The following is a 24049-nucleotide window of genomic DNA, read 5'->3' on the forward strand; positions in this document are numbered from 1 at the left end:
CAAGTTGCCAAAGCGGAAATACACAGTGAGTAGTGCTATACTAGAAGTTTCTAAACTCTGGGAAGCCTTGGTCCCTGAAGGGATTAGAATAGCAGGAAGCATACACTGAGTCACAGCAGAGCGAAGGATAATTCCCATTCTGCAGAACAGACTAACATGGTGAGAGTTGTAATATATCCTCTGAACTGCACCTGAACTACAGTAAATGATAAAGTGACTTTCCTTGTCTCCTGCCTTATTACGCCATGCCTTCTACTTCCATCACAATCTCTGGGGGTCAGCCCTGGTTGGAGAGGGTTAAACATCTGCACTGCCATCACCATCTACTCCCCCAGGGATCATCTGCAGTGACGGCTATACTACAGTTGAACACTCCAACTTGCAACACGAATCACTACATAAACTTTATCCCTAATCAATACTCCCCTTTTACATGACCGCCTGGGGCCATGGACCAGGTCACTGCCACTGTGATACATCCCTTTAAGACGACCGACCCGGTACCGAGTATCCCATGGCCTCTGGGGAGCATCACATGGGAGGTAAAATATGACCTTCAGTGATCAGATAAAACATATATTTTTTATACATACTGCAAAGTAAATCTGTGCAGTTTCTTCTTTGCAAAGATCTTCCCTGTTATGAATAGGAACATTAATGAGAGAGTGGCTTCATCGCCATTAACTTCTTTCTCTACACACCTGAGCTCAAGGGACGTAGTGGGGTAATGGCATTATCACTGGAAATATGATGTGGCCCTGAGGCTAGCAATGTGTTGCGGCACTGTGGTGCACACAGTGGAGGGGCACGGTGGTATAGTATCTGTAGCGTAACATTTAATTCCAAAGTAAATGTACAGTAAATAAATTTTTCTCTTCTTTTTTAGGATCAATTTATGAGCACGTTGTTGTTCATTGTGACTGACTGACTTTCCTACACATGGTAAAACATTGATTAGTCAAGCTACATTTTTTTCAGCCTCAGCTACTCATTACTAGTGTTGAGCGACTTTTGATTTTTTAGGGTCGAGTTTCGCTTCATGAAACCCGACTTTTCCAAAAGTCGGGTCGAGCAAAATCGGCCGACTATAGGGAAAAGTCGGGGTCGTCCCGAAACATGAAACCCAATGTAAGTCAATGGAGAATTAAAGTTGGCAGTGAGAGGAGGACAGGAAACACACCAACAGTGCCCATTTGAATGCCAAAAGCCTAAATTCTTGTTACTGAAGCTTGTCAACCTTAATTAACTTCATAATACTAGTTACGCACTGAAAAATGGGGGTTATTTGGCTACAGTTTGGGGGGGGGGGGAGGGCTGGCTCCAGGTTTTCGTGGGCCCAGGGCCAAAGAGCGCCCCTTTAACACATACCACAACTCATGATGCTCCGATACGGCAGAGAAATAGCAGTATAGTACAATGAAAAATACTTCACTTCTTACATCTCATGACTGATATCCATTTTAAATTCTCCAATACCTCCAAAAACAGACAGTATATAATTCCATACAGTATTATGGCCAGCGCTTAGTGCGCTATACAGAATAATGAGGCCCATATATTTCTCCATACGGAATCATTATTCCCATATAATGTTTCAAACCGTATATGATGAGCTCCACATAATGCTACAGTATATGTTGGTCCCAATGGATGAAGCTCCACTGTCTTATGGGCCCAAATAATGCTCCATATATAATGGGCCCCATTTCTACTGCTCTAGTGTATAATGGGCCCTGTAAATGCTGCTCCAGTGTCTAATGTCCACCTTTGGAATGCTCCAGTGTATGGTGGGCCCCATATATCATTCACCAGAGTATAGTGCTCCCCAAAAATTGCTGTCCCAACATTGAAAACAATTACATAAGTCTCCTTGCTAGGGAATCCCTGCACTACTCTGAACTCCTTGTCGTCCCCATCTTCCATCTCACTGCACTTGGCTGTTTAGGCCCTCCCACCGGCAGAGACACTTTTGCGTACTATGCGGTGCCCTGTGCCAGTGCCATCGCCCATGAGTATGCCCCCCCACGTGCTCAAGGAACCTGCACTTTCATCTGCACCTTCCTCTTTGTCACCGTGTAAGGTGGTATAGTATGCGGGAAGGGGAACCTGAGTTTCCTCTGGGTCAGATTCTGGCTGTGTAGAGTGTGAGGGGAATGTAGTGGTCTGGGTCAATGTACCAGCAGCATCATCCAGCAGTGGCTGGGCCTCAGTGCACTTGTGGCGTCCCCAAGAGTACGGTCGCCACTGTGGCATTGCCTTCCTCCTAGGGAGTGTGTTGTCAAGCTTGAGAGCAACGAAGGATCTCTCTAGCAGTGAAACCAACACACAACACATTTCCCACTCCAGGCCAGCAGGGAGACCTCTGAACCTGACTGCTGAGGAGCTGCTCTCTGTGGCCGGGAGGAGGTAAGTTAGGGCACTCTGTGCAGGGAAAGGGAAGTGTGTGGACATGAGAAGGGGAGCTGGAGGATAAGCAGAGTTAAGGCTCACTCCTAGCTGGAGCGCATGGTCCGGATTCCGGTCTCCGAGTTTGTAGGGACACTGACGTTCCTGCAGCTGAAACCGGGGGAAGTAGCAGCTATAAATGCTCTGTACCCAACTAAGGCTCGGAGGCCCCAGCATCGACGTGTGCGAGGCAGAAGGAAAAGGCTACAGCTGTCTGCCATACAAGTAAAGTCTGAGGAACATCTGTTAGACAGAAGGCGTTTCAGTGAACCACTGTCCTGTGAGTGCTTCCCCCACAAGCGCTAGAAAGGAGACGTTCAGGAAGGTACATGTTGGCGGAGTGTTGGAAGGGAGCTTTCCATTCTGGTCCCGGAGGTTGGCAGAGGTCCTGACCTGGAGGACACAGCACGGAGGCAGGCATCTGTGTAACCTGCAGACTGTGAGTAAAGCTTTGGAACTGCACGCTCTGGTGTCCTACAGTTATTCCAGCACCGCTACATCTGGGTACCAGCACCTACACCGCCTGTGCCTTTCCCCCCATCACTACATCTACACTTCCCTGGGACTCCAGCTCCACCTGTGGGGAGCTTCACCATCTTTGCTGCACAACATCATCAGTCCCAGAGGATCTGCATGCAGCGTCGGCCTAACATCTATGTTGCCGAACACCACAGGTGGCGTCAAACTATCTATATAAACTCTTTACCATTATACCACGCCATTTACATGGGCGCCCAGGGCCACCGTCCGGGTCACCGCTGCTGTGACACATCCCACTGACACCGGCCCGGTACCGAGTACCCCACAGCCCTGGGAGGGCGACCCATATGCCGACAGCTGATCGGGCGGCGTTATTCCCACGAACCTCCAAACAGCGTCCCTGAAGGCAAAGTTTTTGGTTTCCGGGGGCAGTATGATTGCAAAGCTTAACCTTAAAGGAATGTCCAAAAGGGCACCACCAGGAGTGGAGCCTGTGGCTTAATTGGACTGCACCCGGGAAACCACTACCATACAAGCTACAGAAAAGATGGACATATTGCAAGCTTTGTCGATTCTGTGTGTGGTGTGGTATGTCCGTTTGTAGTTGTGCTAGCGATTTCTCAGCTTTATTCCGTTAACGACTGAGACTCCGGCATGGCCCCGCGGTACGCGTCAAGCTTACTAGAGGGATACGCGAGGCTGTGGCACGTGAGATCGAGCAATAACAGGTCTAGCATTCCAGTACATGTCAGGGGCTGCATGCACGCTACACTGAAAGGGCCAGCTTTTGTCGCTTACAGGTGCAGATAACCTGCTGAACTCCGTTAGTTATGGGGATCTGGGATTCAGATTATTCCCCGCGAACGATGATTTCCCAGTAAGTTCAGGTCAACCGCAATTCCGGAGTTAGGCCTAACCGTCATTCCTGAAAAAATTACGTGTCCAAACCACAGGTGCTGTAGCTTGCTTAACAGCTCGGCAGCCGTTCTCAGGTCCAGTATGGATTCAACAACATTGTAGAAAGTTGATAAAGGGTACAGTTTCACCGGATAACACGTATATATGTAGCCTAGTTTACACATTAAAAATATATGTCTATAGATCAGGAGGCAGACTCAGATGTTCTCAGGCCCAGTATGGATTTGACCAGATTGTACAAAGTTGAGAAAGGGTACTTTATCACTGGATAGCAGGTATATATAGCATAGTTTAAACATGTAAAATCTCTGTGTTCTCAGCATGGATTACACAGCAATCTAAAAAGTGGAAAAAAGGAAATGCATTTGAGGCGTACACAACTATATACTTTTGGTGTTATTTTTAAATCTTCATATATATTTCTGTCTCAGTAATACAGTCCAGCCTCTCCGCAATAGGAAATGAGATGCATACAATTAGTGACATAAAGGCTATTGATTGCAGAAATCTAGGAATTACTATTCACGGGAAAAACTTCCGTCACAATTCTCATAGGCGATGCTGACCCTCAATTAATTTGTGTGTTGAGACAGTGAAAACATTTTTTTGTGAATAAAGTCTTGCTGTATCGCACTTCCGTTGATTCCATCACTGTTACTCATCTCAATCCAATTTTTATCACAGGGAGCGATGTAAACATGGTGCTCACTGGCTATCATGATCTGTCACGTAACTTTGGAGTGCAAAAGACAGAAGCCACAGGCCGTAGGCGATTCTATTTGATTATCATAGTAGAAAAAGACAGCAGGATGGCACTCACCGTTCTCTTGAAATGATTCACTTTATTTCATGTTAATAAAGCATAGGCATCGGCACGGGAGAAATGCAAAAAGACGGACGACAGCCGTTTCGTGCACAATGCACTTCAACAGGTCCCATGCTCAGGCTCAAGGAAACACTAATTTATACCACATGTGTGAACAAAAGAAACTCCACCCTTTACCTGAACGTGTCTTAAAAAAAACCCAAAATAAAAAAATAAAAATAAAAACAAGCATAATTCATTTTAATGAAGGTTAGATCATCCACATTTTGGGTTGACAGATGGGTCCTTTTTTCTGTCAGGATTGATCCAGCTGCACTGAAGACTCTTTCCGATAGAAAACTTGCAGCTGGGCAAGCGAGCTCCTGTAAGGCATATTGTGCCAATTCAGGCCAGGTGTCCAGTTTAGCGGCCCAATAGAAAAAGGGGAATGACCTGTGCGGGAGAACATCGATATGGGAGGAAAAGTAGTTGTTAACCATAGTTGACAACTGCTGTCTCCTGTCACTTTCCATCGATGCAGTATTACCAGTTGTGTGAGCGGTCCGTGAAAAATCAGTCCACAACATTGTCATGAAACCCCTGTCTCCAACGCCACTTCTGCTGTGTGCACCATGAACACCTCTGCCAAGCTGCCCCCGGCCCGTACGGCTCGTGTGAGAACCATCACCGCTGCTGTGTGCTGGGAATGCCTCAACCAACCGGTTAACCAGAGTTGCTTGTTTAGTAGCCAATATTAGGTCAAGGTTCTCCTGTGGCATGATGTTTTGTAATTTGCCTTTATAGCGTGGATCCAGGATGCTGACCAACCAGTAGTCGTCATCGTTCATCATTTTGGCAATGTGTGGGTCCCTTTTTAGGATCTGCAAGGCATAATCTGACATGTGGGCCAATGTTCCCGGTGTCAATGATGCACTGCGAGTGCTGGGTGGAGGAGCACTTTCTGGCAAATCCACATCCCTCCAGTCACGCACAAACCCTGTACCAGACATTTTGCCACGCCAACATTTTCACTTGCCCCACGAGATGCATCCTCCTCCCCTAAGTAATCATCCCCATCATCATCATCCTCCTCCTCTTCTTCCTCCATCTTGTCCAGGAGAGGTCCCTGAGCAGACAATGGCTGAATGTCATCAATGATTCCCTCCACCTCTTCCTCCTCGTCAACATTGGCTGCAGATGCCTGCTCCTTAAGGTGCGTCAAAGTTTGCATGAGCAGACGCATAAGTGGGATGCTCTTGCTTAGGATGGCGTCGTCTGCGCTTACCAGCCGTGTGCATTCCTCAAAACACTGAAGGACTTTACAGAGGTCTTTCAGCTTCGGCCACTGCACACCTGTCAACTCCATGTCTGCTCTCAAAGTGCCTGGCCGTGTATCCTCCCACAAATGCATTATGGCCTGCCTCTACTCGCACAGCCGCTCAACCATGTGAAGGGTGGAGTTCCACCTTGTTGCAATGTCGATAATGAGGCGGTGGTTGGGAAGGTGGAGCAATCGCTGCAGCTTCTGCATACGAATGGAGTGTACAGGCGACCGGCGGATGTGCGCGCACAGTCTTCGCACCTTCTGGAGCAGGGCTGTTAACTCCGGATAATTATTGAGGAAGCACTGCACTACCAGGGTCAAGATGTGAGCCAAGCAAGGTATGTGGCTGAGTTTTGAAAGGGCTATGGCTGCCACAAAATTACGGCCGTTATCACTAACTACCTTGCCTGCCTCAAGATGTACACTGCCCAGCCATGACTCAGTTTGTCGCTTCAAGTACTCGGCCAGCACCTCGGCGGTGTGTCTGTCGCCCAAATACATCATCTGCAACACAGCCTGCTGACGCTTTCCACTAGCTGCTCGATAGGGGGACACCTCGTGTGCAACAGTGGCAGCTGCAGATGGAGTGCTCGTACGACTGCGCTCTGTGGACGAGCTTTCGCTTCTGGAGGAGGAGGAGGAGGAGGGTCGAACGCCTACAGCCAACTGTTTCCTATACCGTGGGCTAGGCAGCACTGTCCCACCACCGCTGTCCCCTGTGGACCCTGCATCCACCACATTAACCCAGTGCGCAATGATGGACACGTAATGGCCCTGGCCATGCCGACTGGACCATGCATCAGTTGTGAGGTGCACCTTTCCACTCACTGACCGCTTGAGTGCATGGACAATGCGGTCTTTCACATGATGGTGGAGGGCTGGGATGGCTTTGCGAGAGAAGAAGTGGCGACTGGGTAGGTCATAGCGTGGTACTGCATAGGCCATGAGTTCGCGGAAAGCTGCGCTTTCCACCAACCGATAGGGCATCATCTCTAACGAGATTAGTTTGGCAATGTGGGCGTTCAAACCCAGTGTACGCGGATGAGAGACTGAGTACTTTCTTGACCTACTCATAGTGTCTGGGAGGGTGAGCTGGACTTGAGAGCTGCATATGGTGGAAGTAGCGGTGGACAGGGCGGACTGAGAGAGGGTTGATGTTGGTGATGGAGTTGGTGTTCTTTCTGATGGCCTAGATTCAGTCTTTCGTTGATATAACAGTGGGATTCCCTGACTGCTGTGGCCTTGCAACGACACCTCAACATTTGCTGCTGTGCTAACCGGTGGGCTTACAGTGGGGGAAACAATGTAGCGTTGCTGACTACCTTCTTTGTGATCAGTTGCACATGTGGTACTTGAGGTTTGGTGTTGTGTCCACGCTTGCAAGTGCATGCTGGTTAAATGTCTAAGCATGCAACTGGTATTCAAATTTTTCAGATTTTTCCCTTGGCTAAAGGTCTTTGCGCACTTCTTACAGATAACCTTGGCCTGATCATGAGAATTTTGTTCAAAAAAGTGCCACACTGCACTCTTCCTACTTTGGCAGACATTTTGCGGCCTAGCACGCTGTGATATTTTGACCCTCTGGACAAGCTGTCCAGCAAATCTTTTGATTTTTTGGAACCTGTATTTGGAGTGCTCCGGGCCTGCCAGATAACAGCTGTTGCGATGTCGATGTCTGCTGTGGATGCTCCTCCTCCTCATCTGAGCTATTGGAAGCAGCACCCTCTTCCCCCAATGGATGCCAATCTGGGTCAACAACTGGGTCATCCATCACCTCCTCTTCAATGTCATGTGCACCTTCCTCTGTGTCACCGTGTATGGTGGTATAGTGTGCGGGAAGGGGCACCTGAGTCTCATCAGGGTCAGAATCTGGCTCTGTACACTGCGAGGACAATGTAGTGCTCTGAGTGAATGTACCAGCAGAATCATCTATCAGTGGCTGTGCATCAGTGCACTCCATGTCAGATTCATCTTGGCCTGGGTAATTCACCATTTCACTTGATAATCCAGGCATGGTATGTGAAAACAGCTCCATGGAGTAATCAGTAGTATGGCCTGCGTCATCCTTCAATCTTGGTTGAGGTGAAGGACACAAGGAAAGGTGTGGTTCATGAACATGAGCCTCCAATGACGACTCAGTGCTTTTATTTTTTACAACTTCAGAAGAGGAGGCGATAGAGCTGGAGGCTGAGTCAGCAATGTAAGACAAAACTTTTTCCTGAAGCTCTGGCTTTTTTGCCAACTCCTAGAAAACTAAGCCTTCAAGGCCTTGTGGAGCCAGACGATGACGTAGGCTCAACACCTCCTGCATTCGGTCCTATTTTGCTTTTGCCACTACCATCAGATCCACCACAAACACCATCATTACCAGCTGCCAACCCCCGCCCAATTCCACGGCCACTTCCACCAGCCTTCCTCATTTTTGGTAGAAATGTAGACAAAATCCAACAAACTATATAGTAATGTAAAACAAGGTACAAGGTGTCTATAGGACAGGGGAGATTTTGAATTTCTGCACACACTTGTGGACACTGGACACTTTTTGGATTGTGTGAGGCCCACTGAATATCACAGCGCTATGTCACAGGCTCGATGTTGCAGGTGTGAAAAATGTCACTAGAGGATAACGGAGGTTTTGAATTTCTGCACACACTTGTGGACACTGGACACATTTGGATTGTGTGAGGCCCACTGAATATCATAGCGCTATGTCACAGGCTCGATGTCGCAGGTGTGAAAAATGTCACTAGAGGATAACGGAGATTTTGAATTTCTGCACACACTTGTGGACACTTTTGGATTGTGTGAGGCCCACTGAATATCACAGCGCTATGTCACAGGCTCGATGTCGTAGGTGTGAAAAATGTCACTAGAGGATAACGGAGATTTTGAATTTCTGCACACACTTGTGGACACTGGACACTTTTGGATTGTGTGAGGCCCACTGAATATCACAGCGCTATGTCACAGGCTTGATGTCGCAGGTGTGAAAAATGTCACTAGAGGATAACGGAGATTTTGAATTTCTGCACACACTTGTGGACACTGGACACTTTTGGATTGTGTGAGGCCCACTGAATATCACAGCGCTATGTCACAGGCTTGATGTCGCAGGTGTGAAAAATGTCACTAGAGGATAATGGAGATTTTGAATTTCTGCACACACTTGTGGACACTGGACACTTTTGGATTGTGTGAGGCCCACTGAATATCACAGTGCTATGTCACAGGCTTAATGTCGCAGGTGTGAAAAATGTGACTAGAGGATAAAGGAGATTTTGAATTTCAGCACACACTTGTGGACACTGGACACTTTTGGATTGTGTGAGGCCCACTGAATATCACAGCGCTATGTCACAGGCAGAAATTGGCTAGTGTATGACAAACTACAAGGTGTATATAGAATTGGGCAGAATAGGAATCTCCCTAGAGTGTAGGTCTGTAAGAACGGAACAAGTCCTCGAATTATCCTTACAGAGCGACACACAGATAGCTTCACTGTGGCTGTGATAACAGCCGTTACATGGTACTGAGAGAGGAACGTGCACGTACACGGCTGTCCGGTGTACGTAAAATTGTCAAGCTCCGTGTCTTTTAAGTATACGGACTGACACACGCTGTCTCTCTATAGTTTTGAATGTGATCAAACAGCAAATATATTTAACTGTTTGAAAACTAGACAAAACTAGAAGGTGCAGGTCGGTAAGAACGGAACATGTCCTCGACTTATCCTTACAGAGCGACACACAGATAGCTTCACTGTGGCCGTGATAACAGCCGTTACACGGTACGGAGAGAGGAGCGTGCACGTACCCGGCTGTCCGATGTACATAAAATTATCAAGCTCCGTGTTTTTAAGTATACGGACTGACACGCTGTCTGTCTATAGTTTTGAATGTGATCAAACAGCAAATATATTTAACTGTTTGAAAGCTAGACAAAACTAGAAGGTGCAGGTCTGAACGGAACATGTCCTCGACTTATCCTTACAGAGTGACACACAGATAGCTTCACTGTGGCTGTGATAACAGCAGTTACACGGTACTGTGTGAGGAGTGTGCACCGCTGTATGGTGTGAAAAAATGCACACTCAGTACCTCACCAGGACAAAAAAAAAGCAGTTTGCAGAGCAGTGGGTAAACAGCAATGCAGCCATCAGGAAGCCTTAGAAGGCAGCCTAACAACCAACACCGCTGATCCAGCAAATTATAGCCTCCACTTGCACTGCACACACAGTGACTGGTGTGTTGTACAGGCAAAATCGCTAGCAGCAGAAGCAGTTTTTAGTGTCTTCTTCCCTGCCTAACGCTCTCCCTACAAAATCAGCAGGAGCAGCAGCTCTCCCTATTCTGAGGTCAGCATGAGTAACATGGCGGTCGGCGTGCACGCCCTTTTATACCCCCTGTGACGCCCACCAAAGCAAGCCAATCACTTGCATGCCCTTCTGAAAGATGGTGGTGACCCCTGCCTATGTCATCACGTTGCCACACAGTGTCCGTGGATCCTGATTGGCTGAAAAAGAGCGCAAAACAAACATTTGAAACGTGACTTTGGCACTTAAGTCGCCGACTTCGTGGCCAACCTCATCCTAGGGTCGGGTTTCGTTTCATGAAACCCGACTTTGCCAAAAGTCGGCGACTTTTGAAATTTTTCGACCCTTTTCGCTCAATTCTACTCATTACTATTATTGTCCATGGAATCAACTTGTAGGCTTGGTCTAACCTTCTCTCTTTGTGCATTATTTTTGATAGAAACCAATGTGAACCCACATGATTAACTATGAAGAGATGAATCAATGGCAGATTTAGTTACGTCTTTGTAACAGTAGCAAGATTTTGCGGAGATCACAATAGCTACAGTAAAAACAAAGTCCCAACTTTAAAGCAAATCAATACTTTGATAATAAGTTTTCTTAGTTAGAAAGCATGAAAATAAGCAAGTTTGCAACTGAAGTGCTTCTTTTAGCTGCTGTTATAATCATGCAATGAGGGCTCTTCTCTTACATAGCTAATAACTAGTTTCCACGGAGCTCCTTCAATACTGCCTGCCAAAACAATGACCAATGCAGTAGTTACAATCCAGGAGTGAAGTTAATGCCTAATATCCCAGCCATCTCTCTCCATCCCATTTATTTCTATACAGCAGTTATTTGCTCCACTACTTCTCAGATCCTAACAAGCTGCTGTTAAAATCTTACAAAATCACCAGCCCACAGCATCGACTTCTCCCATAGTAGTTTTAATCATGGCTCTTGGCTATTACTATCCCATGCTATGTGTTTGTCTAAATGCCCAGTTCGCTTTATATGTAAATAAATTGATAGCAGTGTAGTAGGGTTGGGGAAGTTGTCCTGAACCCCTAAACATGTCCCAATGTAAAATGTATATAATGTATATTTCATGCTGCTATGTATATTTATGTATAAAGTTGCTTCGTAATGTCGTTAAGATGACTATTGTATGTCCCCCTAAAATGCGTATATAATGTCCATACTTGTGTGTTTTATATAGGGAGAATGCAGTATTAGTAACTGGCCACTAGTTTGTGATAAATTAGTGCACATAGGATAGCATAGGAGTTCAGTAGTGTAGATAGTTAATGTAGGAGGGGTCACATAGGTTAGAGGAAGGGATCTTCCTTATTTAGAGTAGAAGGAGCTGAGTGCGCATAGGGCTCAGATGGGCTTAAGTGCCCTTGGAAGGAATGGATACCCCGCAACGTTTAAGTACGTGCCCAACTATCCAGGGGTTCAGGGGAGAAGATCTATGGCAGCAGCTTCCACAGACAGAGCAGCAACACAAAAGGAAGAAAGCAGAGAGAACACAGAAAGGTCGCAGTAGCAGTGTGCAGAAGGTTCGCTCACAATGTGGCGGATCACCTCCTGGGCTGAATCTCTCCTGACCAGGGCAAAACGGGCAGGGGAGCGCTTCACTGAGGTGACGCTGAAAGTGGAGGACTCTGAGAGGCCGTCAGGGACGTGCCATCCCGTACAATTGTTAAGTGGCTCAGGGAAGAGAGAAGAGAAAGACTAAAGGAAGTGTGTTGTGAATTCGCTTTCTGGCCTATCTCTGGTTACTAGTGAAGGTAGTGGAGCTGGTCATATTGACAGAGGAGTCGCGAGTTCTCTATCAGGGCTCCCTCTGGAGGTTACTGGAGGTAATGGAGCTGATCTGATTAACAGAGGCTTGCCACCTGATAATGAGGAGGACGATTGGAGATCTGTGGTTTCAGACTGGATTTAAGACAGCCGACTCCCTCTCTCCCTGCTGGTGATTTTTTCCTGACTCCTGAGGTCTTAGTTTCCAGCTCAGTCCCTGCATGCTCAGCTAAGTGTTCTTTTGGTATTGTTCACATTTGATCTGGTTTTGTCTATTTCAGTTTTGTGTGGTTAGCCAGCTCTGGCTGGGGCAGTGCTGAATCTCCATCCATATGTTACTGCTTGTGCCAGTTTGTTTTTGTTGTCCCTTATTAGATTGGCCTCTTTTTGCTCTGCTTTCAGAATATACCAGAGTGCTGATATAGTGGGCGAAGTCGTGCGACTTCAGTATTTTTCTATCGAACGTGTTGGACATTTTTTGCAGGTTTTTTTTGCGTGATTGCAGACAGCGTCTTTCCTTTCCTGTCCTGTCTAGTTAGTGTGGGCCCCATCGTTTGCTCAGTCTATTTTCCTACCTGCGTTTGTGTTTTCATCTTGTCTCACCGACAATATATGTTTGGGGGCTATCTATTCCTTTGGGGTCTGCTCTGGGGCAGTTTAGATTTCCCCTTTCTTGCTTTAGGCTTATTTAGCTCTCCGGCTGTGCCGAGGTGTCTAGGCTCATCGTAGGTACGCTCCACGGCTACTGCTAGTTGTGTGGATAGGATCAGAGGTCTGCAATCCGCTTAGTTACCAACCTCTCTGGTTTTCTGTGGCTTAGCATGGTCTTGCTCTCCTCCTCGGTGACCCATTCATAACAGAATCACCAGCCTAAACCGCAGACTTTAGGGTACTCAAAAGAAGGAAAGAATTGTAAAAAAAAAAAAAAAAAAAAAAAGTGTCAGAAATTTTTTTATATATTTGTTCCTCTTTTTCTCTGGGGCCGTAGGAGGATTTTTTCTTTAATGGAGATTAAGCAATTGTCTGATCATGTTGAGCAGCTCGCTGCTGAAGTGCGGGGAATTTCCGCCTATCTCGCTCAATCATCTGCTGTTGAACCAAAAATCCCTACTCCTGATGTGTTTTCTGGGAATCGGTCTAAATTTTTGAATTTTAAGAATAATTGTAAACTATTTCTTGCCTTGAAGCCTAACTCATCAGGGAGCTCTGTACAGCAGGTTAAAATTGTCATCTCCTTGCTGCGCGGCGATCCCCATGATTGGGCCTTTTCTTTGACACCTGGAGATCCTATTCTGACTAATGTGGATGCATTTTTTCAAGCTTTGGAGTTGTTGTAGATGAACCTAATGCTATTGATCAAGCTGAGAAAACCTTATTGGCATAGAACCAGGGTCAGGATTCTGCAGAGTTATACTGTCAAAAATTCCGAAAGTGGGCGGTCCTTACTAAAAGGAATGACGATGCTCTAGCAGCTCTCTTTCGGAAGGGTTTGGCAGAAACCGTAAAAGATATTATGGTGGGATTTCCTGTTCCCTCTGGTCTTGACGATTTCATGTCATTGGCCATTCAAGTTGATCGGCGTTTACGTGAACTTAAAACTACACGAGAGGCATTGCCGCCTTTTGAACGAACGTCTGGACCCATGCAATGTGATAGGGTTTTGTCTAGAACGCAACGTCAGGAGTTTAGAAGGCGTAATAAGCTGTGTTTTTTCTGTGGAGATGCCTTTCATACTATTTCTGTCTGCCCTAAACGAGAAAAACGTTTTGCGCACATATTTGCCGTGGGCAGTGTACAGCTTAAGTTCCTTTTGGCAATTACTCTGATCTGCTCTTTGTCTACATTTTCCGCTAAGGCTTTTGTAGATTCAGGAGCAGCTTTGAATCTGATGGATTTAAACTTTGCTAAATGTTGTGGTTTTCCCATGATACCCCTGTGGACTCCTATCCCTTTGAGGGGTATTGATGCTACTCCTTTGGCGGAGAATAGACCAGAGTTCTGGACCCAGGTGATAATGCGGGTCGCCCCGGACCACCAAGAAAATTGTAAATTTTTGGTGTTGCACAATTTGCATGATACTATTGTTCTGGGTTTTCCCTGGTTGCAAACTCATAATCCTGTTTTGGATTGAAAATCTGTGTCTGTGGTGAGTTGGGGTTGTCAGTGTGTTCTTAGTGACCCTCCTGTTTTCTCCACCTCTCCCCAGTCTCATGATATTCCTGATTATTTGGCTGATTTTTCTGATGTATTTAGTGAGAGTAAGTCTGCGTCTTTGCCTCCTCATAGGAGTTATGACTGTGCAATTGAGTTAATGCCCGGGTGTAAATTTCCCAAGGGTCGGCTTTTCAACTTATCGGTATCCGAACATGATGCTATGCGATCTTATGTCAAGGAGTCATTGGAGAAGGGTCATATTAGACCATCCTCTTCACCTTTAGGTGCTGGGTTTTTTTTTGTGGCCAAGAAAGATGGTTCATTAAGGCCTTGTATTGACTATCGTACCCTTAACAAAATCATTGTTAAATATCAGTACCCATTACCCCTGATTTCTGATTTATTTTCCAGATTTAAAAGTGCCTGCTGGTTTACCAAGCTTGACCTCAGGGGGCGTATAATCTTATTCGCATCAAGCATGGGGATGAATGGAAGACGGCGTTTAATACTCCGGAGGGCCTTTTTGAGTACCTGGTGATGCCTTTTGGGCTTACTAATGCCACTTCTGTCTTCCAATCTTTTATGAACGATATTTTCCGGGACTTTGTGGATAAGTTTTTGATCTTTTATCTGGATAATATTTTGATCTTTTCCAGTGATTGGGATTCTCATGTGGAACATCTCCGGACTGTGTTCCGGATTTTGAGGGAAAATTCCCTGTATGTTAAGGGATCGAAGTGCCTCTTTGGTGTACAGAGGATTTCATTTTTGGGATTCATTTTGTCCCCGTCGGCTATTGAAATGGACCCGGCGAAGGTACAGGCCATTTATGAATGGGTTCAGCCCACTTCTTTGAAGGCTCTCCAGAAGTTTTGGGATTTTGCTAATTTCTATCGTAAATTTATAAGTAATTTTTCTGGTATTGTCAAACCACTGCCTGATCTGACCAAAAAGACAGTCAAAAGCAGAAAAGAATAGGCCACAAATCGGGGATCACCCTGAGTAGGAATTAGCAAAAATATTACAATTTTTATTTTATTAAATTGAGCACAGCAAACAACAACAGATTAAAAACATTTAAAAATGGTCACACATGTGACACATTCAAAAGATATACATATCTCATACTAGAGAACCATGTCACCCGATTTGAGACGTGCCCTGGAGGAATTTCAGGAGGACAAACCTGAACGTTGCCCTATGGGAAAATTGTATGTCCCTGACCAGTAGAGGAAGAGAGTAATGTCTGAAATTCATTGCTCCGCATTGGCTGGTCATCCAGGTATTTTTGGTACCAGAGATTTGGTGAGTCTGTCTTTTTGGTGGCCTGCCTTATCTCGTGATGTCAGGAATTTTGTGCAGTCCTGTGGGACCCTGTTCTCGTTCTAGTGGGTTGTTGTTGCCCCTGCTGGTGCCCAAGAGGCCATGGACCCATACAGTGGCGGATTATAATGAGGTCAATTTGGGCAGTTGCCCCGGGCCCAGTGGGGTTAAGGGGCCCACAGCCCAGGCCAGTAAATTGCCCCATTATAATCCGCCACCGCGCAGGGCCGGATTATAGGCAGGGCAGGCGGGGCTTCAGCCCGGGGGCCCCCACCACAAGAGCTTCTAAGGGGGCCCCCACCACATTCCTGCTGGCTGCTGCAATGGCACTCCATCTTCTCCCCACCTAAAAGTGAGTGACCGTGGGGGCGGCATTATGTGCTCTGCTACCAGCAGCATCTACAAGTAGCGTGAACACTGATGCTGCTGGTAGCGTGCAAAGGCTTGTGATGAGATCACAGGAGGTAAGGTATCAGGGCCCCGATCATGTGACCCCTGTCTCCTCCCCTCCTGTGACCTCATCACAGGTCCTGTGCGCACAGCACAGAGCACTGAGAGCAACCATGTATGTGGAGTGCGGCTCTGCGGGTGGAGGCCGGTGCTGGAGGCCCCATTATTCTCTGTGGAGTGCGGCTCTGCGGGTGGAGGTCGGTGCCGGAGGCTCCATTATTCTCTATGTGGAGTGCGGCTCTGCGGGTGGAGGTCGGTGCCGGAGGCTCCATTATTCTCTATGTAGAGTGTGGCTCTGCGGGTGGAGGTCGGTGCTGGAGGCCCCATTATTCTCTATGTGGAGTGCGGCTCTGCGGGTGGAGGTCGGTGCTGGAGGCTCCATTATTCTCTATGTGGAGTGCGGCTCTGCGGGTGGAGGTCGGTGCCGGAGGCTCCATTATTCTCTATGTAGAGTGTGGCTCTGCAGGTGGAGGTCGGTGCTGGAGGCCCCATTATTCTCTATGTGGAGTGTGGCTCTGCGGGTGGAGGTCGGTGCTGGAGGCCCCATTATTCTCTATGTGGAGTGCGGCTCTGCGGGTGGAGGTCGGTGCTGGAGGCCCCATTATTCTCTATGTGGAGTGCGGCTCTGCGGGTGGAGGTAGGTGCTGGAGGCCCCATTATTCTCTATGTGGAGTGCGGCTCTGCGGGTGGAGGTCGGTGCTGGAGGCTCCATTATTCTCTATGTGAAGTGCGGCTCTGCGGGTGGAGGTCGGTGCTGGAGGCTCCATTATTCTCTATGTGGAGTGCGGCTCTGCGGGTGGAGGTAGGTGCTGGAGGCTCCATTATTCTCTATGTGGAGTGTGGCTCTGCGGGTGGAGGTCGGTGCTGGAGGCCCCATTATTCTCTATGTGGAGTGCGGCTCTGCGGGTGGAGGTCGGTGCTGGAGGCTCCATTATTCTCTATGTAGAGTGTGGCTCTGCGGGTGGAGGTCGGTGCTGGAGGCCCCATTATTCTCTATGTGGAGTGCGGCTCTGCGGGTGGAGGTAGGTGCTGGAGGCCCCATTATTCTCTATGTGGAGTGCGGCTCTGCGGGTGGAGGTCGGTGCTGGAGGCTCCATTATTCTCTATGTGGAGTGCGGCTCTGCGGGTGGAGGTCGGTGCTGGAGGCTCCATTATTCTCTATGTAGAGTGTGGCTCTGCGGGTGGAGGTCGGTGCTGGAGGCCCCATTATTCTCTATGTGGAGTGCGGCTCTGCGGGTGGAGGTAGGTGCTGGAGGCCCCATTATTCTCTATGTGGAGTGCGGCTCTGCGGGTGGAGGTCGGTGCTGGAGGCCCCATTATTCTCTATGTGGAGTGTGGCTCTGTAGGTGGAGGTCGGTGATGGAGGCTCCATTATTCTCTATGTGGAGTGCGGCTCTGCGAGTGGAGGTCTGTGCTGGAGGATCCATTATTCTCTATGTGGAGTGTGGCTCTGCGGGTGGAGGTCGGTGCTGGAGGCCCCATTATTCTCTATGTAGAGTGTGGCTCTGCGGGTGGAGGTCGGTGCTGGAGGCTCCATTATTCTCTATGTGGAGTGTGGCTCTGAGGATGGAGGTCGGTGCTGGAGGCTCCATTATTCTCTATGTGGAGTGCGGCTCTGCGAGTGGAGGTCGGTGCTGGAGGATCCATTATTCTCTATGTGGAGTGTGGCTCTGCGGGTGGAGGTCGGTGCTGGAGGCCCCATTATTCTCTATGTAGAGAGTGGCTCTGCGGGTGGAGGTCGGTGCTGGAGGCCCCATTATTCTCTATGTAGAGTGTGGCTCTACGATTCGTGACCCCCGTCACGTGACGAGGGGGGCCCACAGAGTCTGAACTGCCCCGGGCCCTGGCTACCCTTAATCCACCCCTGGACCCATATCTCAATGGATTTTATTTCCGATCTTCCTGTCTCTCAGAGAATGACTGTTATCTTGGTGATTTGTTATAGATTTTCTAAGATGATCCATCTTGTATCACTCCCAAAGTTGCCATCTTCTTCAGAGTTGGTGCCCTTGTTTTTACAACAGGTGGTTCAGTTGCATGGGATTCCTGAGAACATTGTGTTGGACAGAAGAGTCCAGTTTGTTTTCAGATTTTGGAGAGCATTTTGTTCCAAACTGGGAATTCAGTTATCTTTCTCCTCTGCATTTCATCCTCGACCAATGGGCAGACTGAGAGAACAAACCAGACTTTGGAGTCCTATTTGAGATGTTTTATATCTGCTGATCAGGATGACTGGGTCTCATTTTTGCCCTTGGCCGAATTCGCGCTAAACAATAGAGCTAGTTCTGCCACTTTGATGTCGCCCTTTTTCTGTAACTTTGGGTTTCATCCTCGATTTTCTTCAGGGCAAGTGGAATCTTCGACCTGCCCAAGTGTGGACACTATGGTAGAGAGAATGCAGCAGATTTGGGACCAAGTGGTGGATAAGTTGTCCCTCTCTCAGGAAAAAAGCCCAACGGTTTTCCAACCGGCATAGGACCATTGGTCCCCGGTTTAAAGTGGGTGATATGGTTTGGTTGCCGTCAAAGAATATTCCTATGAAGGTTGCATCTCCAAAATTCAAGCCAAGATTCATTGGACCTTTTAAGATTTTTGAGATTCTTAAATCCTGTTTCTTTTCGATTGGCTCTTCCAGTTACGTTTAAGATCCATAACGTGTTTCATAAATCTCTGTTGAAGAGGTTTGTGGAGCCAGTAGTACCTATGGCGGCGTCTCCTGACCCTGTATTGGTTAAAGGCAATGTGGAATATGAGGTAGAAAAAATATTGGATTCTCGTTTGGCTAGACGGAGACTCCAGCACTTGATCAAATGGAAGGGTTATGGCCAGGAGGATAATTCTTGGGTCTCTGCTTCTGACATTCATGCCCAATAGACTAGTTCGTGCTTTTCACCAGGCCCATCCTGATCGGCCTGGTGGCGTGGATGAGGGTTCGGTGACCCCTCCTCAAGGGGGGGTACTGTTGTGAATTCACTTTCTGGCCTACCTCTGGTTACTAGTGAAGGTAGTGGAGCTGGTCATATTGACAGAGGGGTTGCGAGTTCTCTTTTTGGGCTCCCTCTGGAGGTTACTGGAGATAATGGAGCTGATCTGATTAACAGAGGCTTGCCACCTGATAATGAGGAGGACGATTGGAGATCTGTGGTTTCAGACTGGATTTAAGACAGCCGACTCCCTCTCTCCCTGCTGGTGATTTTTTCCTGACTCCTGAGGTCTTAGTTTCCAGCTCAGTCCCTGCATGCTCAGCTAAGTGTTCTTTTGGTATTGTTCACATTTGATCTGGTTTTGTCTATTTCAGTTTTGTGTGGTCAGCCAGCTCTGGCTGAGGCTGTTCTGAATCTCCATCCATATGTTACTGCTTGTGCCAGTTTGTGTTTGTCCCTTATTAGATTGGCCTCTTTTTGCTCTGCTTTCAGAATATACCAGAGTGCTGATATAGTGGGCGAAGTCGTGCGACTTCAGTATTTTTCTATCGGACGTGTTGGACATTTTTTGCAGGGTTTTTTGCGTGATTGCAGACAGTGTCTTTCCTTTCCTGTCCTGTCTAGTTAGTGTGGGCCCCATCGTTTGCTCAGTCTATTTTCCTACCTGCATTTGTGTTTTCACCTTGTCTCACCGACAATATATGCTTGGGGGCTATCTATTCCTTTGGGCTCTGCTCTGGAGCAGTTTAGATTTCCCCTTTCTTGCTTTAGGCTTATTTAGCTCTCCAGCTGTGCCGAGGTGTCTAGGATCATCGTATCATCGTAGGTACGCTCCACGGCTACTGCTAGTTGTGTGGCTAGGATCAGGGGTCTGCTATCCGCTTAGTCACCAACCTCTCTGGTATTCTGTGGCTTAGCTTGGTCTTGCTCTCCTTCTCGGTGACCCAATCATAACAGATGTGCTGCGTAAACTGTGAACCAAATGCCGTGTCAGAAATGGATGTGCTGTGTCCTGAAGCAATAAAAGTTGTTCAGTTAAGATTTGCACTGGACTTGTATGTTCATTCAACAGAAATCAGGACTCTACCGAGGAGTGGACTCTACCAGCACCGTGAGTTCAGATTGTGCCATGCAGAATGAGAGTCAACCTATTTATGTAGAAGGAGGTCAGGGTATACAAAGCCAGTTAAGCTCAGTCACGACTACTGCCCTGGCCGACTCCTACAGCAGTGTAAACTCTAAAACAAATCACTAATTACTGAATGTGTTACAGCAGAACTTGTGCTGGGCTTAATAGCTCTACTAATATTACAGTTCTACTATCACCAGAACTGTCACTAAAAGGAGGGAGTGTCCATCCTGCCGGAAACCAGATGTAAGAAGAATGTAAAGCTATACTGCATAGCTCTGAGCTGCTCAAGAAACAAATTTGAGCATACCTCTTAATGTCTCGCTTGGAAACTATAAGAAAAAGTACCGTGATTTCAAAATGGAGCTTTTTAACAAAAATTCCTTTTATACATAATTTTTTAAATTTGTCAAAGTAGTAAAGGCCTCCATACATATTAAACTATTTGACCATCAAATCTGTATGGGGGGGCTTACTCACTTGCCAAGTGCTTTACTTTCCACTTTCCTCTGACGCATGATGTTGGAAGAAAGAAGGATTAGGAATTTTGATTTTAAAGACCTGATCATTTTGTTATCCCTGGAGATGGAAAGCTGCCCGTGGTTAATTGGTGCAGCTTTCGTCTCTTTCCCCATACAGAACATATGCGATTTGCCCGAGCATGCATGTCTATAGAAAGTTGGGAGCGATAGCTGTCAGCTGAACATTGTCAGCTGTAATGACTTCTCAGTTTCCTATGAATTAATTTTAGTAGTACGGAACTACAATAATATCTACCTATGGCATATGGCTACCTTAAAAAATTAATTTAAAAAAGCCTCGTAAAATTTGTTTTGCTCAGTAATCTATGCCTGGATAATATTGCCTTATGTAATATTGACTAATGCTAAACAAGAGACATTCAAGCACTCATATAAGCAGAAAGGTAGATTTTATGAGTTTTTTCAGAACTCTCAAACCATATTTACAGCTTAATGTGTCACTAATTGTATTGAGGCTGCATAACAATTCCTCTCCAATTTCTGTTAGTGGATAATAAATAAAAGCAGTATTCGGTGTCTTAATATCCTTTTTTAATGTATTTTAATGGTAGATATATGTGGTAGTATTACACTTCCTGAGCTATAAAGATATGGGATATCAGTTGTCATTGTCCAGAATAGTTGAAAACAAATCAAGTTACCGTAGTTAAATCTACTTCTCATGTGCTGTGATCGCCAATATTTCATATAAGAGTTTGTTAATTCTGTTACAAGGAAAAAAATACTAAAATATAATCACTCAGGTAGTTGACGAAGTAAATTGAACCAAGGCATTGAGACAATAAAGAAGAATCCTCTCTGCGTACCTTGGTGAGATCCATTCCAAGCTTGAGCTGTGAGATAAGGTGGAGGATTACACTGCGCTGATCATCCATGACGCCTAAATCTTTTTCCTCATTATCTTCTGAGTCTGTCAGCTCATCTTCAGCCTCCGGAGGACCAGCCTACAAAAATGAGGATGAAAAAGCAAATTGCTCCATTATCACTTCCAAACTTCAGGAATGTATTTATTTATTTATTTTTTTATGTCTACCGCTTTTGTAATAGAACAAAGTTTCAACCACGGCTTAAAAAAAAAAGGTGTTCCAAAAGCACAAAAGAGCTAACAACCACCAAAAAATATGTATGGTGGAGGACTAACTCTAAAAATTCTATTTATTCATATTTCAATCTATTAATTACAATCCAGACATTTACAAAGACAAGTCATTTGGGTGAATCAGAGATGACCAAGTTAACACAGCCATCAAATTACAAAATAAATAAAACATATTGGATGTTTATTAGGCATACTGTAGGACTGAAATACCCAATTATTATTATTATAGCACCATTTATTCCATGGCACTTTACATGTGAGGAGGGGTATACATGATAAAAAAACAAGTACAGTAATCTTAAACAATACAAGTCACGACTGGTACAGGAGGAGAGAGGACCCTGCCCGCGAGGGCTCACAGTCTACAATTGATGGGGAGGATACAGTAGGGGAGGGTAAAGCTGGTTGTGAAGTGGTTTGGTGGATCGGTGGTTACTGCAGGTTGTAGGCTTGTCGGAAGAGGTAGGTCTTCAGGGTCCTTTTGAAGGTTTCCATGGTAAGCAAGAGTCTGATATGTTGTGGTAGAGAGTTCCAGAGTACGGGAGATGAGGGGAGTAGAGAAGGAGATCTTGTGAGGATTGGAGGTTGCATGCAGGTAAATACTGGGAGAAGAGGTCACAGATATATGGAGGACCCAGACTGTGGATGGCTTTGCATGCCATGGTTAGAGTTTTGAACAGGAGTCTCTGGTGGATTAGTAGGGCATCAGAGTTTAGACTAGACTGGAGGTGTACAAGAGAGTTAGAGGGGAGGCAAAGCAGACCAGCACACGGCCAGCGTACCCACAGCTAAATAAAGGGTACGCCGTTCGCGTGCAGCGTCATGCGCCCATAGTAGGAACTGACCGGAGGAGGCGCATCCGGGGGCGGAGCTTAGTGGCGGCCCTGCACTGCGCCTCATAAAGCAAGTCTGAAAGTAGCCTTAGTCCTTAAAAATTTGAACCTAAAGGAGCTTCTGTGCAACAAGGAAAATATTATTTTAGATTCTATCACAGGGATGGAATATTATTATAATTAATGGTTGCAGGCTGCAGTTCCCTCCGCAGACCAGGATCACTCAAGTGCAAAGAAAACCAGAAAAGCGGACGCTGAGCTAAATAATAAAGTGGAACATGTGAAATCTCATTATAAGTCAATGGAGATCATTAGGGTCTGTGTGTTATGGTTCACACTGATAATGGCAACCATGACAAGGATGTAAACTCAAGCCTTATTCGTAAAAAAAAAAAATAAATATCAGAAGTGCATAAAAAACACCTAATTAATGTGGTTATATCAATTGTTTCTCAAAATGCATATCTGCAAAATATCATGCACAAAGCCAATTTCTGCTTTTCTAATCAATGTGTAGCCATTTACACTGGCACGAAATGCTAACAAATACTAACAGCATACTAGCTTACCACTTCCTCAAGAGCCCAAATGGAGTATTATAAATGTCAAATCATAAAACATTGTTTTTCTCATAATTGTCTCCTATTCCAATTTTGCTGAGCGTGCTACATCTCTCCAGATTGTCTAGTCAAGTACCTAACTCAAAGCAAATTTCCTACAATTATAACTTTTTGGGAGGTTGCATTTTACCCTGAACTCATCGAGATACCAATTAGCAATGTCCTCAACTGCATCAAGGAACATTTTCTGTTTCTATATAAATTACAATAAGCGTTGTCCTCCAAATATTTAGCAAACTTCAAAGTAAAAAAAAGAAGCATCAAGAAATACGGTAGAAGGAAAATTCCTAAAGTCTGTGAAAAATGAAAGAAGTCACAGTACAGAATGTGCTCCTAGTAGAGAGGTGTACCGTATACAGTATGGCCTAGATATGCTGATAATAATGTGCAGAATGTCAATGTTATCCATGCGCAGGGAGCACAGGCAACTAAGAAAATCCTTTTATTTTCCTTCTTCTGTGGATGTGGCCTGATGCAGGTCCAGAACTAGGGACGTGGGACCAGGGGCCAGCACAACCGACATGGGGGATGTCCTATTACTGTGCAGGGTGGCACTGTGTCGTCTTTTTATTTCATCTGGCGAAGTGTATAAGTAAGTGGGGAATGTGCTCTAGAAGCAATCAGCTATTGATAACTGTGTTTTATTTTCTGCAGGGAGGAGTCCTAGCTGTAAGAAGGAATGGCAGTCTGTGCCAGATGACAAGAAAAGTGAAGATGAAGGACTTCAAATAGAGACTTCACTGAAAAGTCAATGGGTTACCTGTACACTTACACTATAAACTATATGCTATATGCAGAGCTCCTGTGCATAATGTCACTGGTGATCACTGTAGGACCTGTACACTATATACAGAGCTCCTGTGTATAATGTCACTGATGATCACTGAATTACATGTACACTATATA

The 24049-nt window shown here is 46.1% G+C and overlaps 1 protein-coding gene across 1 annotated transcript in view; it reads right to left on the reverse strand.

The window, feature by feature from the left end:
• OSBPL10 (oxysterol binding protein like 10) overlaps positions 1-24049 on the reverse strand; it is a 664525-nt gene that overhangs the window by 112574 nt on the left and 527902 nt on the right. The window contains exon 7 of the mRNA XM_073568669.1: positions 21398-21535. Coding sequence (XP_073424770.1) covers positions 21398-21535 — 138 coding nt within the window. The remainder of the gene's footprint in view (positions 1-21397; positions 21536-24049) is intronic.

The sequence above is a fragment of the Dendrobates tinctorius genome, unplaced genomic scaffold, assembly GCF_039654945.1.
Source record: "Dendrobates tinctorius isolate UK_male_01 unplaced genomic scaffold, ASM3965494v1 ptg000005l, whole genome shotgun sequence".
In the NCBI taxonomy this organism is placed as follows: Eukaryota; Metazoa; Chordata; class Amphibia; order Anura; family Dendrobatidae; genus Dendrobates; species Dendrobates tinctorius.